This window comes from Protopterus annectens, chromosome 1.part2, assembly GCF_019279795.1.
Source record: "Protopterus annectens isolate FY-2018-M chromosome 1.part2, PAN1.0, whole genome shotgun sequence".
In the NCBI taxonomy this organism is placed as follows: Eukaryota; Metazoa; Chordata; order Ceratodontiformes; family Protopteridae; genus Protopterus; species Protopterus annectens.
The window spans coordinates 1,135,351,081-1,135,370,123 of record NC_056727.1 but is presented as its reverse complement, the minus strand read 5'-3'; the positions used below and the strand labels follow the sequence as shown (position 1 = coordinate 1,135,370,123).

The 19,043-nt window shown below is 38.6% G+C and overlaps 1 protein-coding gene across 2 annotated transcripts in view; it reads left to right on the top strand.

The window, feature by feature from the left end:
- Positions 1-19,043, top strand: part of LOC122792261 (CD2-associated protein-like) — a 1,538,751-nt gene that overhangs the window by 1,484,777 nt on the left and 34,931 nt on the right. For both annotated transcript variants that reach the window (XM_044060012.1, XM_044060011.1), the window contains exon 15: positions 14,742-14,805. In XM_044060012.1, the coding sequence (XP_043915947.1) occupies positions 14,742-14,805 (64 nt within the window). The remainder of the gene's footprint in view (positions 1-14,741; positions 14,806-19,043) is intronic.

The window sequence follows — 19,043 nt, the reverse complement described above, 5'->3', positions numbered from 1 at the left end:
CCTGTATTAGTAAAGATGATATTATGCCAGCAAAAAGAGTTGATCCTGACAGAACTGTAGTAGAAGGGCAAAGTATTAACAATTTGAGACAGTAGAATGTTTGTGGAAATGATTAATCACTGTACACCAGGCAGAAGAGAAGAAAAATTATCTCAAGAACCAGGGAGTGTTGAGAGGAACGTTTGAGATTTACACTGTTTTATCCAACTGCCTTTAGAATATGTTTTCCTGGAGAACCAGTCATTTTTGATGCAGAACAGGCTAAGGAGGAAATCCAGCAAAAAGTGAGCCATCAAACAGAAGAGGATTCTGCTTCTCATTCCTCTGATAATAGACCTTATAGAGTGACTTTGCAAGTGAAACCTTTTCAAATGTTTCAAAGGAAAATGCTTGGGAGACAGAAAAAAAACACAGGAGTTTAGAAGAATTAGGAGTACCTTGGATTTGAAGCAGTGTCTGGGGGTTGGGAGATGAAGATGAACAGGAAGAAGACCAGCAACACTGAAATTAGTGAAAAATGTGAGACTATAAAACATCAATTGCATTTGTGAGCAAGTAGCTTAGTAAAAAATAAAGATTGGTATTACTGGAAGTGAATCATAGATAACAGCTTTTTTCTGGTACCTAAATACTTGCATTTACTAGGAACGTGTATAATTTAGTTTTATTTAAAGATAGCCAGTGAACTTTTTCTTAAGGCTAAAAGTTAATGTTTTCTGAAAGTATACAAACTGTTTTTCACATCTGAGAGGGGAATAAAGATAAGACAAGAACAGGCAGAATTACCTTAACTAAGAGCATAGGCTGTAACATGCCTGTTAACATAGATAACCTTAATTTTAAGTTAGGTAATGCCTGTGAATACAGCTGTCAATTTGGAACAGTTGTTCATATCAGGAGAGTTAAACTTCATTATCTGAAGATGTACGTACATAGTTTTATGTGTTTGTTTTAAGTTAATAAGTTTTGGAAAACCTTTTCCAGTGTTCCAAAGGAAAATGCTCAATGCTTGAGAGACAGAAAACAGCACAGGAGTTGACTTAAAAAATCAGGAGTACATTAGGTTTGAACCAGAGTCTGGAGCTGGGAAATAGAGATGAACAGGAAGAAGACCAGCAACACTGAAATTAGTCAAAAATGTGAGACGATAAAATATCAATCACATTTGTGAGAAAGTAGCTTAGTAAAAAATTAAGCTTGGTATTACTGGAACTGAATAATAGATAGCAGCTTTTTCTGGTACCTAAATACTGCATTGCATTTACTAGAAAAGTGTATAATTTAGTTTTCTTTAAAGATAGTCAATGAATGTTTTCTTAAGGCTAAAAGTTAATGTTTCTGGAAGCATACAAGCTGTTTTTCACATCTGAGAGGGGAATAAAGATTAAACAAGAACAGACAGAATAACTTAACTAGGAGCACAGGCTGTAACACGCCCCTTAGCACAGACAACCTTAATTTTAAGTTAGGTAATGCCTGTGGATGCAGCTGTCAATTTGGGACTGTTGGTCCTACCAGGAGGGATAAACTTCATTATCTGAAGATGTACATAGTTTTGTGTGTTTGTTTTAAGTTAATAGCTTATGGGAAACCTTTTCCAATGTTACAAAGGAAAATGCTTGAGAGACAGAAAAAAGCACAGGACTTCACTAGAAGAATCAGTACATTGGATTTGAACCAGAGACTTGTGTTGGAAGATGGAGATGAACAGGAAGAAGACCAGTAACACTGAAATTCATCAACATTGTGATGCTATAAAACATCAATAACACTTGTGAGCAAGCAGCTTAGTAAAAATAAAGTTTGAAATTACTGGAAGTAAATAATAGATAGCAGCTTCTTCTGGTACCTAAATACTTCAGTGCATTTACCAGGAAAGTGTATAATATATTTTTATTCAAAGATAGCCAATGAAATTTTTCTTAAGGCTAGCAGTTAATATTTTCTGAAAGCATTTAATTTGTTTTTGAAATCTGAGAGGGGAATAAAGATAAGACAAGATCAGACAGGATTAGCTTAACAATGAGTAAAGGCTGTAACATGCCCCTTAGCCTAGATAACCTTAATTTTAAGTTACATAATGCCTATTGATGCAGCTGTCGATTTGGGACAATTGTTCCTTTCAGGAGGGTTAAACTTCCTTATCTGAAGATGTACATAGTTTTGTATGTTTATCTTATGTTAATAGGTTTGGGAGGGTGTTCTAGAGGTGTGTTTTGTTTTTTGCTTGAGGGATTTTATTAAAACAAAAATTATTCTGAAATTTGACATGGGTTCAAATAGAGATGGCAAGAAACAAGTGTGTAAAGGATCAACCTGCCAAATATTAGTGGGTGAATGCAACACAAAAGCTAGAAACAGACATTTACAAAAGCTGTCAAATATAATAGATGGGAAAAATAACTTCTTATAATGGCTACACTATCCATATTATTCTGGAATGTGAATAGTCTCACATGTACAGACAAAAAATGTTAGAGGATTGAATTGCAGAGTGCAAATCGCAATGCTACAGAAGACACATTTGAAAAGATGTGATCATGTGAATGTGACAAAGAAAGGATTTCAGGATGGATTTTCAATAGAATATCAGAGATAAAGGAAAAAGGGAGTACTTATAATAATTCATAGAGGAGCTCCAATAGTGATAGAAGAGGAAAAAAAGATAGTAATGGCAGATTTGCAGTAGTAATGGGTGACTGGCAAGGGATGAAGATTATGCTGGCATGTATTTATATTCCACCTAAAACTGCTATTATGGAGCTTAAGAAAATATTTGGATAAATAATCAGTTTTCATCAGAGAATATTACTTCTAGATGTGAACCAAATCTTGATTTGCAACAGTGAGAATGTATCTTGGGGATAAGAGGGCAGATTTCTGAAGAAATTTATGAAAATATGTGATATGGAAGATGTGAATTCAGTAATAGGAACTCAGAGAGAAGTTGCATATATTCCCAAGGTACAATAACTGGGCTGGACTACACAGAAATTCTATTTCACAGGAACATGTGCTTTTAATTGAAAGCTTCAACACACATCTTATATCTATTACAGATAATGCACCAATAACAACTAAGATAAAAATACATTGGCATGAAGTAAAAATGAGACACTGGTGCTTCCCCACCTACCCACTAAAAAGAGAAATTTAACGAATGGGTATTGGAAATTATTTGAAAGTTATTAGGGAGGACAGAAATTTCTTCAGATGTTATAGCTAGTAAGTGGGATAAAATAAAAGTGGCATTTAAAAATAGGGTAGAAATAAAAGAAGAGATATGGTTAAGAAGTAGCAAGAATTATTTAGAGTTGTTGACAAAGGTTAAGGTATTGCAGAATAAGGAAAATCTCACAGAACAAGAAGAGGCATAACTGTCGACTGCTAAACAGCAAATAAGGGAGTATCTGGAAAATATGCATGAGTTTAGAAAGATTGCTATTAATCAATTATTTTTTGAAAATAACTCCAGAGCACAAAAACATTTAGCAAAACAACTTAGGCAACAGAAAGTAAAAAGGGTTGTTCCCAGACTTAGGGAGACTATAACATGAAAAAATAGGTATTAGAAATATTTCAAAAATTTAATGAAAATTTGTATAAAGCAGAGAAATGTGGAAATCAAGAAAGAGCACAAATGGAAATATTTATGGAAGACTAAATTAGCCAAACTTAGAGTTGAATTAGGCTCAACAATTAACAATTATGATAGGAGGAGAAAAGATAAAAATAGTGATATATATCTGCAAGAAAGTCTCCAGAAATAGATGGTATTCCTGTAGACGTTTGGAAGCTAGGAGGGAAGAAATTGAGAAGGCTCTGTTTAATAGTGTTTTAAAAGGAGGGGAGGCACCAACACCCTGGAAGAAAGCTGTGGTGGCTGTAATACCACAAGACAGTAAAGACCAATTAGACACAGCTTCAGGTCTGTATTCAGTCACTGAATGAGAAATACATCGAAACTCTGTTCATCGAACATAAAACATTGAACGCTCAATTCATGAAATATTTTACCCAGGGAATGCAGCTGATTGGCCAGCATTAGGAAATTTGCCCTTTTCCCCACTGTAATGCTATTCAGGAGTTGTTATATATATAAGTGGGGGGTGGGGGTGCAGCTCTCCACATTGGGAGGTTGTGGGAGGCATAACCCCCCCGCCAGTTGAGTGGGTGTGATATACTGCGGTATGTGTTTCATTATGGTTGTTGATCCACCATCTCTTTTCCCTGGATAAAATATTAGATTATTGAATGAACATTTAATGAAAAGAGGTTTGATGTATTTCTTATTTGATGACAACATAGACCCCACCAATGTCATATAGGCTGATTTCAATCTTACACCATTATTACAATGTGTTTATGTCTATAATAGCTAAAAGAAATGCAAAGATGTTGCCAAGATGAATAGATATGGATCAATGTTTATTTGTGGAGGGTAGGCAAAGATTTGACCACATTAATAGAACAATGGTGATCCAGAGGGAAGCAGAATGTAAGAAGGTACCTCTGCTGTTTGTGGGTCTTGATGAAGAGAAAGCATTTGACAAAGTAAGCTAGGATTTTATGAGTAGGACAATGGAAACATTTTAATTCCCTGATGCAATAATAAGGTTAGTTAAGAGGTTATGGACATACTGAGACAATGTAGCAACTGCCTCATGTTCACAGAGAGTCCCCTTCTCCTTGCACATAATTCTTCGACTTGCGAGAGATGCATCTACATCTGTAAGCTGGAATCCATGCTCTCTCACACCACAGTCAGTACTGCTGACAAAGAGGAGATTGCCAGTACAAGCACCACACCACCCACATCACAGAGCCACACACCCACCTATGCAGGGGTCCTCAACAAAAACTTACCTAAACAACAGAGATCCCCAAAACACACTCACACATTCCACACACAGCACCAAACACATTACAGACAGCAGACAACAAACCAGTGTCTCACAAACACAGCCCATTAGGCATAACAATAAACCAACACAGCCCATAAGGCATAACAATAAACCAAGCATACTAGTCATTGGTGACTCAATAGCGAGACACACTGATGTCCCCCTCACCAGGCTCAACAGGGAGAAGTTCACAGTCAGCTGTTTGTCAGGCACTAGAATCTGCCACATCACTCCTGCACTTAAGTCTCTCCACAAGAGGTGCAAGTATAACTGTCATTGTCCACGTTGATGTGAATGACTTGAGACATACCTCCCTGGACTATATGAAGAGAGACATGATTGAGGTCTCAGAGTATATGCTCCAGGCAGGTATGACCCTAGCCCTAAGCAGCATCCTACCTTCACCAAGAATGATACCACAATACCAACAAAAAATGTTGTGGCTTAGTTTCTGGTGTCTATCTAAGGTATCCAGTATCTGTCTGCCTGGGATGACATGGTTGACAGGCCTCGATGCTTTGCCAGAGATGGCCTCCACCTATTACTTCTGGGGTTCCGGATCTTGACCAAAGCTCTTGCCTCCCCCATTGTGCCTTTTTTAGGCCATGTCCCAAAGACAATCTTCCAACATAAAAGATCTGTCAAAAAGCAAACTGAAGGTCATGCTGCTCAATGCTAGCAGGATTAATCTGAAAATGCACTCACTGGAGGCTCTCCTCACACTGGAAGATGCCGATATCTGTGCAGTCATGGAAACTTGGTTCAGGGCTGCAGAGAGCACCCCTGCCTTACCAGGCTAGACCTCATTCCACACTTTCTGACCACAAAATGAGGTTGTAAAGACTAAAGGTGGTGGAGTGTCTATCTTCATTAAGGACAGGCACACCTCCAGACTGGTTTACCAGTATGATGCACTGGAATTACTACAGGTGCAACTGACAGTTGGCAAGACACCCATCCAAGTTATAGCCAGCTATAGACCCCCCCTACATATCTCAGGACACTCACACCTCCTACCTGGACCTATTTGACTCCATGAAGGTACCCCCTAATACCCTGTTCCTTGGTGACTTCAACTAACCCACCATAGACTGGGTGAACTATTCCTGCACTAATGCACTCAGCCAATGATTCCTTGACTTCATCAATTCTAATGCAATAGATCAGCTGGTCTCATCCCCCACAAGGGGAGATAACATACTGGACTTGGTTGTCACCAACATGGGCAACCGCTGCACCACTGCCATAGTATGCTCTTCCCTGGTGAGGTCAGATCATCGGTCTGTCTCATTTGAAGTTTTTATCCCACCCAACCCCTCTCAAGCCATAACCAGGATAAAAACCTTCTCAAAAGCTGGCTACAACCTCCTAAGGGAGGGTATCAGCAGGTCCACACCACCAACCCCCCCACCCCCAGATAATGCAGACAACTATGCTGACCTATGCCAGTGCAGTATACAAGCACCTGTATAACTGCATAAACTCAGCCATACCTAACAGAACTAAACTCTGCTCCTCAAGGAAACACAAACCAGTCTGGTGGACGTCCTCTATCAACAGGCTTTACAACAAAAGAAAGAAACTGTTGTCCAAGGGTAAAAAGGAACAAATTCCAAATCAGAAAAACTCACTCTTCACCCTCAACAAGCAAATTAGATCACTAGTGAAAACCTCCAAAGCCAATCATGAGCTGAAACTAGCCTCCAAAACAAAGGGAAACCACAAGTCCTTCTTCACTTATGTTAGGTGCCTCCATGGCAAAGCCCAAGTTTGCTCCAAACTAGTACCTAATGGTACCACTTCACTGATCCTGTTGACTTAGCCAACCTGCTAGCTGATAGGTTCAGTGCAAACTTCACCCCCTTATCTCCCCCCAAAGGTGCAGTCAACATCCCCAATACTTGTCCCACACCTCACATCTCTGTAGATCAAGTGTTAAAGGCCCTGTCCAAGGCAAAGAACACAGCTTCCATGGGACCTGATAGTGCAGAATACAGCCTGGGATACTATCTCCAGCAAGACCTAGCTTCACCATTGATCACCCTGTTTAACCACAGCTTAATTACAAGCTTCATTCCAGCAGAGTGGAGAACTGCCATTGTCATACCCTTGCACAAAGGTGGTGCCACTACTGACCTGGGAAACTCGCCCCATCAACTTGACAAGTCTGATCTGTAAAGTCATGGAGTGTATTATTATGGATCTCATAAACAAGGACATAGGCAATCTCCAAGCACCCGACCCCACCCAATTCGGATTCGCCAGGGGCAGATCTTGCCTATTGAACTTAGTTGACTTCTTTGAGACTGTCACCAAGGCCCTGCATGAGGGAAAGTCAGTACATACAGCTTACCTTGACATGGCGAAGGCCTTTGACACAATCCCCCATGCGGACATCATCAAAAAGATAATGCAACTTGGTGTTAATCCCTATCTAGAGAGATGGGTGGCCAACTGGCTCACAGATAGGGCCCATAGGGTCAAAATAGGTGCCACCACCTTAGACAGCAGACCTGTTACTAGTGGTGTTCCCCAGGGATCTGTCCTGGGACCCCTACTGTTTAGCATATACTTTTCAGAGGTCCAGGCAAAGACAAAGGGCCTGTGGCTGACCAAGTTTGAGGATGACTGTAAGTTGGGTGCTGTCATTGACTCCCCAGTTGATCTTAACATACTGCAAGAGGGTCTCACAGCTACAAGTAACTGGTGCCAAAGTCATGGCCTTAAGCTGAATGCAAAAAAATGTATTATCATACCATTTGGAAAACACACGGCCTCTAATGATTACCACATCAGTGGCAACCCCCTAAGCATACAACCTGTGGTGAGAGACCTAGGTACTCAGGTTGACAACAATCTCACATTTGACCATCATGTGGCGGCAATGGTCTGAAAAGTGTTTTACTTGGTTCATCTCATAAGTAGATGGATTTCATCCAGAAAAAAGGAGGTTATTACCTCTCTGTACTCCTCCCTTATTAGACCTATAATTGAGTATAACGCCCCATTTAGTATGTACCTCTCCAAACACCTGCACCAACTAGAAAGGCCACAGAAATACCTCACAAAGAGAATCCATGGCCTCCAACACCTATCCTATGTGGACAGGCTTAAATCACGATCACTCTACTCGGTATCATACAGATTGCTCAGAGGTGATCTGTGTCTTGCCTACAAGGCAATATCAGACCCTGCCCTACTAGAGATGCTCCATATCTGTGTCTAACTCCTCGCGCATTACCCACTTGATAGGCCTAAATCTGTGACATCAGAAAAACCTACTGGAGAGACAGGTTTGTCTCCCAGAGACTGCCCTGTCTCTGGAACAGACTTCCCATACATGTCAAACAGAGTACCTCACTGACCCTTTTCAAGCGCAACCTTGATGAGTGGATGGGAAACCATAAATTTGTCCCAGGGGTTCTACCTTTGTCCCTCATTGACATGGGTGACAGGTGCTGATTGAGGTTTCTTCTTGGGGATAAACTCTTGCCTAGGCTTGTAAGGGCCCCAGGGCCATTATCCTAGTAACTTCCTATGATCCTATGATATGTGAGGGCTAGGAGGCAAAAATTAAAGTGGGAGGGTTCTTCTGTGAGTAACCAGGCAGGGGTATCCTATGTTCCATTTGTTATTTATGTTATATTTAGAGCTATTAGCAGAGAAAATAAGGGCCTCAGAAATGTAAGGATATGATTGGTATGGTTATCAATAACAGTTACATGTATTTGCAGACAATATTATTTTATACCTATTAAATCAGAAAATGATCTTTCAGTATTGTGGAACATTCTGAGATGGTTCCAAGTTTTTATTATGATATAAAATTAATGAACATAAAACACAGGCTATAGCTGTAAATCATATACTCACACATGAATTGGTTCAGCAATATCCTTATTAAAGGGTGCACAATAAAATGCAGTATTTTGGATTATGTGATGAAAGGATTCTGTTATTGCAGCTAAGGATATGTGGGACGAGACTAACAAAAGATAATATAAAAACTGAGAAGCTGGAAGTTCTTGTTTATGGATATGGACAACAAGATACAAGTGGTGGTTTATTAGTCCCTTTAGTTTTATATTCAGGTCAGGCATATTTTTTCAACCAGAAGAAAAGGTTTTGGTAGTAATTAATAAAGAGCTGAAAGATTTTATCTCAGAGGGGAAGAGGCCAAGGGACAAGTGTGATAACTTGATCCTTCCAATAACAAGAGAACCAGGTGGTTTAGGATTACTTGATTTGAAGGGATATTTTACAGCTACACAGTTAAGGCTCATATAGAACTTAAATAGAAAGTGGAAAGGGATGACAAAAATAAGAGAGTGGGATTTTCGATGCAGATCCTTAAGGAGAATAACAACAGCCATACAGAATATTATATTCATAAAGTAGCAGAACGTATTCTAAGAACTAAACCAACATGATAATGGAGAAAGGAGGTTCTACTGATAGGAATGACTAACAGAGAATAGACCAAGAGGGGGTGGAATTTATTTGAGAAAACTAGCAAAGAAAGCAAGGAACTGGGTGTAAATAACTAGAGATGGAAAGGTAATAGAACAGGAAGTGGTCAAGTTAACATTTTAACTGCAGGCTAGAGACTACCTTTCCCTGTCAGGGATTAATATCAGAGTACAGGCAAAGAGAAAGGGATAGAGAATACTAAGTGAATGACCTGCTCTGGTAAAGGTTTTAGTTGAATTTAGAATAGAAGCTGCTGTTAAAAAGGGAATAATTAGTAGGCACTATAACAATAGGAATCAATCAGTAGAGGTTTGAAAAGATTGGGAAGAGAGACTGGATAAGCAATTTACAAGGAGCACTGTGCAGAAAGTCCAGTCTTCTTTGGGAACTTCCACAGCATTGTTTTACAACTTTTTGGCACAGAAGTGATTCCATTGATTTAAAAAGCTGACATCCATGTTGAGGAATAATCAGAAGACCAGCTCTAATAATTTTCACATATTTATATATACTAACGTTATCCTGACTTGTGAATAAAGCAGTTATTTTTCAAAGACACGGGAAGGAAAATAAGTTTTGCATATGCTGTAGTACATCCTTTTAAAGTAAAACATATATGTGTTTGCTAATTTTGCTCACCATGTAGCATCCTAAACATTATGCACAGCATTTTTACAGGGAAGCACCCCTTTATCTCCACTCCCTTGGATCTAAGTATACTAACTTCAAGATTACACAACAGTCTTACCACTCCAGTGGTTTAGAGGGATAAAGCCTAGCCTACTGCCCAGGTGACCTAGGTTTGATTAGTTGTTTGAGTGACTGACAGTAACAGGGAGGGATGGGTAGTACCATCCTGTGTGAGGAGGGGGTAGTCCTGTGGGCATCCACAATGTTGTTCCCTGGCAAAGGCTAGGGACATCACACTGGAGGACATAGTCTAATGGGGGGAAGGTAAGAGCAGGGGGAAATGTCATATACCACCACTGTATGCATGCCCCTCAGACACTTCACTCTTACTGTGGGGAATGGGGAGAAAGTAACAAGGTAGGTGAAAAAAATGAAAAAAAAAATCAGAAGATGGCAGTGAGACCCCCTCTGGATGTCCTACGTTCCTCGACTGGCTCTAGCTCATGTCCACGGTGATGCAGCGGTTAGCATTGTCACCTCACAGCAAGAGGTTCTCCCATTCGATTCTCGGCTGGAGCACCTTCTGTGTGGAGTCTGCATGTCCTCCCCACAGTCGAGTGATGCTAAAAGACATGCAGGTAGTTGCGAGCGTGAATGGGCGTGCCTTCTTTGAAGGTTGGGCATCGGGCTGGCAACTCGGCACCGTAAAACTCCACTGACAATCATGAGTGGACCGGAGTTCTGCTGTGGTGACTCCTAACCAGGATATGAAGAATCCAGTAAGGATGGGGACAAAGGAGGAGCAGACTGCAGAATGTTGTAGGGGAAAATAGTGCATATAAAAAAGGTTTTCACAACATTCCCTAGCCCCCCCCCCGACAACTGTTCCATTAATTCTTAGATGGATAGATAGAATGCTGACAAATAATCTTGTTGTCATATATGCTGAATAATGTTTGTTTTATCTCTTCTTTTTTTTTAATTTTTAATGCCTTTCTTATTTGCATAGTGATAGCTTATTTTTTATCTTTCAAGTCTGTGCCTGGTTTAGCTGTTTATTAACCTCTGAAGAGATTGTGCTTTTTAATGCAGGCAATTCAATGACTCAATACTAATCTGTTGTCTGTATAATTATTGTATAGTATCCATTTGTTTGTGATTGTTTATGTGAACCAGCAGGTGATGAGAAAGACGATTTTGCTGCAGTTGCTAAGAACAGTGGACTGTGGTTTAGTATTAATGTAAATAAGAATGTTAATATAAATAATACAGTTGCTGCTCACCAGTTGTCTCTCTGTCAATGAAATATAAAATGACATTTAAACAATTAGCTTTTTTGTGTAAGATAATTTAGTAATACTGATAATTCAATGTAAAACTATTAGTCTTTGCTACTCATTTATTTATATACAAATTTATTTAAATGTTTAAACACAATTTAATAGTAATTTATAATTTTGTAAAACGTATTTCTCAGTTTAAAAGGGGGTTAATGTAATGCAGAAAATGCAGTTTGCGTATTTCATTGATAAGGGATATGGTTATTGATCAAGAAGTGTGTCTACATGCTGTAGATTCAGAAAAATGCGCATTCATATACTTGAGCATTTTTAACACTCACCTGTTTAATCTTTTTATACAGATGTAAAAGTACCTGTGAATGTTAGGTGTCATTTTTCTCTTATTTAATTTGAAATAAATTATAGCTACCTGACAATGGAAATCCATATACAACAGTATTACTGTTATCTTAATGAACAACAATATGTATGTACATTTTCAGTAACTATCCAACTATTTTAAATACATAGTAGTATTTGTGTTTTTTGAGTAAAGTATCTAGGGTAAAAATAAAGAAAAACAGTAAGCAGATAAACATACAACCGCACTTAAACAACAACAAACAAGCACCAAAACAACAACAAACAAGCACCAAAACAAAAAAAACGGTCGTAAGACATACGGCTGTAAAATCATATAATTTTTTTTGTCACAACATGGTAAGCGCTTACACCACCACCCCGGTGGCTTCCTCAGACCATATGCAGTAATTTTAAAGCAATGCATTAAAAATACACACATTTACTACTGCCCCATTAAGCAAACAAGTTAAATCGCTTTCACCTTTCACTTTACTTTTCAAATCCCCATCCCATACTGTGCTATGCGCATGTCTCAGACGTCATGCATTAAGCAAGAAAGCTAGCTTAAAGGGAAACTTTACCAAAATACTACAGAATGTAAAACATCATTATTAAAACAGCATTTCACTAAAAATACTCCTTGGAATGCATATTAAAACAAAAGTAAACATGCAGTGGCAGTCCAGAGCAGTGGACGAGGGTAAGGTGGTCCACACAGCCTATCTGGACCTGTCTAATGCCTTCAACACCATCCCCCACTCTGGAATCATAGATAAATTTACTAAGCTGGGCATAAATCCCTACGTCACTTGATGGGTTGCCAACTGGCTTACTGACAGAACCCAGACTGTAAAAGTAGCCGACTCCAAATTCAGCTCCAGACAAGTGACAAGTGGAGTACCTCAGGGTTCAGTCCTGGGACTGCTCTTGTTTGGCATCTACTTCTCTGAAGTACAGGCCAACACTAAGGGACTCTGGCTAACAAAGTTCGCAGATGACTGCAAACTGGGAGCCATTATTGAATCTCCAAATGATAGGGATATTCTACAAAAGGACCTTACAGAAACAGATGCTTGGTGCCAGAGCCATGGGCTCAAGCTTAATGCCAAGAAATGTATAGTTATCCCCTTTGGGAAAAAAACATGTACCCATGAATTACCGCATAGGTGGCAGTACACTAAACACTGAAAGTGTGATGAGAGACTTAGGTGGACAGTGGTCTCACCTTCAATAACCACATCACCACAACAGTCAGGAACTCCTTCTATGTGGTACACCTCATCACTAAGGGCTTTTCATCCAGAAAAGAGGAGGTCATTGTCCCACTGTACTCATCCCTGATTAGACCCATAATAGAGTACAATGCCCAGTTTGGTATGTACCTCACAAGACATCTGCAACAGCTGGAAAGTCTGCAGGAATACCTCACTAAAAGAATCACAGGCCTAAAACAGATCCCCTATACTGACCGTCTAAAAAAACTCCAGCTATATTCTGTGGCATATCATCTACTCGGAGGCGATATCTGCTTAACATACAAGGCCATGTCAAACCCTAAGCTGTTGGACATGCTCCACTTAAAGAAATCCCAATCCCTCAGAGCCACACACTCCAGGGATCTAAACCTTGTCATCACAATGAACAAAACATGCTGGAAGGATAGGTTCCTGACCCAGAGACTCCCCATACTCAGGAACAGACTGCCCATAAATGTCAAGCAGAGCGCCTCCTTGACGATTGGATGGGAGATAGGAAATTCACCCCGGGGATAATGTCAGTCACCTGCTAGACAGGGGTCCAGGGAAGTAAATACTGCAGGAAGAAATATTCAGGGAATTGTCATGGCTAGGCTTGTATAGACCCTAGGGCCGATAGCCTAGTACCAACCTATGAACCTTCACAGAAAAATGGGAATAACACTGTCATCTGCAAAATATTTGATAAGATTCACCTTTGTAACTGGAATCAGCATTATGTAATTACTGATTAATTAATCATTTATTTTATAACTGTTTGGTATATTAAGCTATGTTTATGTGGTCAATATATGGCATGTTTACAAGTTGATATATAGATTCATTATTAGCCAGTTTGTAGAGTGTAAACTAACTTCTGTTATGCCATTATACTACAAGCTATGTAAATACTCTTAAATATGAAAAACAAGCTAGTGGTTAGTGTAGATCAGTGTGCATCTTGAAGCTAGTCAGCCACTGTAGCTAGATAGCACGTGTATATAACTTACTGAGCACGTGCAGGATCAGTGCCATTTTGTATAGTCAGCCAGAATGAGTGCAGATAGCAATGGAGATGCACATGTAAGAGTGTTTGAACTAACAAATCAGTTAGTTAGCTTATGAAGTTTGAAGTACATGTTCCAGTTACAACTCCTGATGTGTTTATGTACAGTAAATTACTTGAATGCATACCCAGCCTCAGTGTCCAATTTGAATACATGAGACATGTGACAGTTAGGTAATCACTGTTCCTGAAGTTAAGCCTTCAGTATACAGACAGCATATGTTTCTCACAGATGGAGTTTCCATAACCCTTTTGACTTTAGTAACTAGTTAATTACTTTAGAATTGCAAGAGTGAAGTTCCATTTATTTTATAAATTTAATAACACACCCAGAGGTTGCATGTTTTTGGAGTGTGCCATTTTAAGTGAAGTCTCTTATATGGGTGTGGGGGGGGGGGCTTACCAGAGTTGTAATTTTATTTCTGAACTGTTGGTAAATTAATTCCACTCTAGTGGGTCTTGATTTTCTGTACATATCTTTTTTTTTTTAATTACATCTACATTTCAAAGGATTTGAATTTTTGGAGGGGATGGAAGCTGGAGTTTTGAGTCTTCTCTTGAAAATGTATTGCTCTTGTTTTATAGCAGGGAACCAAAGATGATAAAAGCCTAATTCTTATACACATACAATCACATTGTACATGTATGAGTTCTAGAACTGTAGTAGTGGGATAATGGCTTAACTTTATTTGCAATTTTTTGTCTGCTTTATGCTATTCCACAGAAGCTTTCTGGTATGTAGCTATTGTTAGAATACCAACAAGTGTAATGATAAACTATTTCTTATTAACAGGAAAGATGTTGCTGAACTGAAACATGAAATCACAGAAGAAAGGACAAAAAGAATGTCTTTGCAGGTAACTTGTCATGTTGCTCTCTGTTTTTACCTTAAAAAAAATATCAGCACCCCCCCAACAACCACCCACCCCCACTCCCCTCCTTTACCGCCCCCACTAATTTTCCAGAAAGTCATATTATTCAGCACTTAAGAAAAAAATGGACTGCCTTCGAACAACTTATGTTTGTGCTGCAAACAGAACTAGTAACATAAGAGAGTTTGAGCCTCAACAGTGGACCTCTTCCCAATTGGGATGTGAAGTCAAATCAGGTGTAAAGCAATCTCATGTAAAATGTCATCTTGATATAGTATCGTTAATCTATAAAGTATCAGTTAAGACCATGTGAGCACAGCCCAATGAGTGCTGCAGATCAGATCCTCAGATAGGTGACTGTTTACAAAGCAAAATATTTAATGAAATAGGTCCTTTAATGTCAAACAGCTGTACTTCATTTATTCAGTCACTTCGACTTTGCTGTCTACATGTTTTTACCATATAAACTACAGTCAGCTGCTAAGGTTAGGGGAGTTTTTCAAGCCTGCTGCACCACATTTGGAACTCCAGTTTACATCTTAGAACTGCCAAACTCCATTATAGTGAAAGATTGAGATATCATAGTGAGATGCTTTTGGTAGCAGCGTAAATCCATAGAATCCCTTTAGTCTTCTCTAAAATGTCAAAATAACAATCAACTAATGATTTGAACCTTAAAAGCTGAAGCTGGAATTTCTGTTCTATACAAAAATATTGTAAACCAACAGTGAGAGTAAGAATATATAATTAGCAGGGGATGTAGGGATATTTTACATGTTTTTTTTTTTTTTTATTCTGTGTTTTTGATGTTTTGGGTTTGATGTTTCATAGATCAGTATTTTGACAGTTTGAGGAAATGGCATAAATCCACAATAAAATCATGTTTCATTATGACCAAGATCTATTCCTTAAATTACTTTGTAATGCTTCTGCACAGGGTTTCAGAGCTATGCATAGTGACCTACTGCCTTTGTTTCTAAAACTGCTTCTCCAACAGAAAAAAAGATATGTACAAATTAAAAAAGAGGCTTCAGCTTTGATTTTTGAAGTAAAGAATCTACACCAGTACCATTGAGGTAAGACCCACATTTGTTACAGACCATAAACCATTTTTAAATTTGTTAAGTAAGTGTAAAACTTTGCCAATGTGGCAGCTGCACAAATCCGGAGCTGGGATTTAGTCTTATCAGCTTATAATTACGAGACTGAATACAGAATGTCCAAAGGACAGTGAAAGGCTGATGGCCTCACAAGAACTCCATTCACAGAAATTCTTAATAAAGTAAAAGAAGGGATGTCAACAGGGGACAAATGCAACGGTTTCCAGTAAAAGCTGAAATTATCATGTGCGTGGCTTGTACTGACAGAGAAATGTCTTTCTTTTTTGCAACAGAAGGCTTGGCCTCACAGAATGGGTGAAAGCTTAAAAGTATATTCATATTGGCACAAAAATTACTTATCCATGGATACTGAAGAAAGCCATACTAGCGGATCTATATCTTGGTCATCTAGAAAAGAAGACACTGTCATGAAAGGTTGCTTATTGACCAAAATAGATGAAGAAACTGTGTAAATGTATAAAGAATGTGTGAAGTACCTTATGACTGACATCATATTACAAGCTACTGTAGGTTGAATTCAAGAGTTGTTTTTTTTTTTCATTTCATTAAATTAAATGGAATTATCTATTACTTCACCAGGACAAAATGTCTTAATAGAAAGGTTTGGTCACATATTTGAAGATGGAATGTAAAGGTTGTTGAAATGAGTATTGGATGTAGAAAATGCAGTTTTTCTATTTTTGCTTTACTAAAGAATTTATCTAATTGTACTATAGCCAAGTCAGTCACCTAGAGAATCATTTCTTAATAGGCATGTTCAAACCAGACTTGACCTACTCAAAGAAAGCTTGTGTTGATGTTAAAAAATGAGCATTATTGTAGAAATGTCAGTATGATAAGCATAGAAATGACAGTGAATTCAATTTACCAGTTTTGGTGTACCTTCAAGCAAGATACAACATGAAAGTCCATAGTGGAGTCCACCAGGTTTGGTAACAGAACAGGATGATGAGTTTCATTTCATGCAGAAGAAACAGCCAATGGTATTTCAACTAAATTACATAGTGACCATTTAAGGACCAGAGTAACCAAGGACACTAAGTATCCTGAAGAAGTAAATCCATTGCAGAAATGATAGACAATGATAATAAAAGCCTACCAAGTGCTGGAGGTGAGGTACTTCAAAAGAGATGCTTGTGCCAAGTAATGAGTTTGAGATTATGTTTGCACAGGGTCCAAAAGCCATGTCAGTGTCTGGCTTCTTTTGCTGACTTGAGTTCAGTGCATGGACTCTTTCCCTGCATAAACATTAATCTAAGTTATCAATATACATTGAAGTGCCATTTTACTCAGAGTAAAAGTACGTTAATGCTTCTTAATAGAAAGGTGGTATTGTGATATACTGGGTGTTGTTTATTCAGCTGTGTGATAATTGTAGAGAATCATAAAAGCAAATCAGACTACAGTATAAATATAAGTACACCTTGGCCAGTGTTGAGATAATTAAGCATATCTAAAGAGTACAGTATCCTCCTTCTGTGTCCTTTCTCAGTACAGAAACTGAATACAGAAATGTTTAACAAGTGTGAAAATGAAAACGTTTTGTCATTCCTTATGTGCACGTCAACTTCAAGTTGTATGTCATAGCTGCTTACGTTAAAAATATTATATGTATAGTGATTGCAGCCAAAATAAATAATGGGAGATATAGGCCAGGGCACCCAAGGAAAAGGTAGAAACATACCTGGGCACAAAAGCCACACTAGCAGACTCAGACCATTGCCTGAATGGTTCCTGGCCATAAATGGCATTCTACTGCATCCATTAAGTGGTACAGTTATAACTGAAGATCAGAAATTAAACTGAAATAACTGTTATCTAATGTGAAAATTAAACAGGCACAAATCTTCCAAATGAGTTAAAACAAGCCAACATGTTTGGTAGTAGCAATGGTATGATGTAGCTCAGTTGCTTTTAGTGCAGAAAGCTGTGGGTTTACTTACCCCACCAGGTGACTGGATTGTTAATATGCAACATAAGGCAGTACTGCACTCCTGAGTACATCATCCTTTGGGTCAGATGGTAAACAAAGCTCCCAAATGCTTGAGTTGGGGGTAACTCAGCTTGATGTAAAAGATCCCAGAACACCTATCAAAATGAGTAGTGGAGGTTCCCCAGTGCCCTGTTGAAATTTCCCCAAGTAGTATAAAGACCACTTTGGGTCTCCCCTGAAAAGAGGCCATGAGAGTAGTATGAATAACCCTGTCAAGGAATAAATAAAAGTAAACTTCATCTAGGGGATAGATGAAACAATTCTTTCCAGCAACAGAAGGTAATGGCAGACCTGATGCAGGAAAAACTCTCAGTATTGACACATTTTTAATGCAATCCCCTATAGACAATTTCACTTCAGCTATGTTTTATCTCCACGTATTAGAGATTAAAGTTTTTAAATAGGAGAAAGTACTAGAACATTGTGGACCTTTTTCATCCATGACCTGGGCCACAAGAGCTAAGGCAAATGCAATTTACACTGGCCAGTTTCCTGAGATCACACTGGCCAGTTTGTATTTCTGGAGAGTGGCAATAAACTAAAGCCCTCAAAGAAAACCCACATCAAAGAGGATAACATGCAAGAAAAACTCCACAAAGAAAATAACCAGAGGTCACAAATTAACCTGAAACCTGAGAGGCAGAAAATGTAATCAGAGAGGTATTGATAATACCAATTCATACAGTACTCTAGCAAACATTCCTGAGGTATTCGTCTACTCCTCTGAATTTTTCTTTCATTTAGGCAGATGAGTTGAGACATCCCTAGCCACCCAATGCAAGTATACTGCCAAGCTGAAAGCCAGTCTCATATGGTAGAACTCCCACATCAACAAATTATAACAAAAATAAAATGTTTCTAGCCATCTATAAAATATTTGCACCTCATCATTATAAACGGAATACAAAAACTGGTAAGCAATTCCCTCAAGCATGCCAGTAGGAAATAACAAGGTTGCAACATCAGCTATATTAGGAAGCTTTTGTAGACAATTGTGTTCTGAACTTAGTTGGAATAGTACCCCTTTCTCTGACCCCAAGGACATTCTTAATATTTTCATAGACAAATTTGCTTCCTACCGACTCTACCATCTGCCCCTGTTTTCTCCT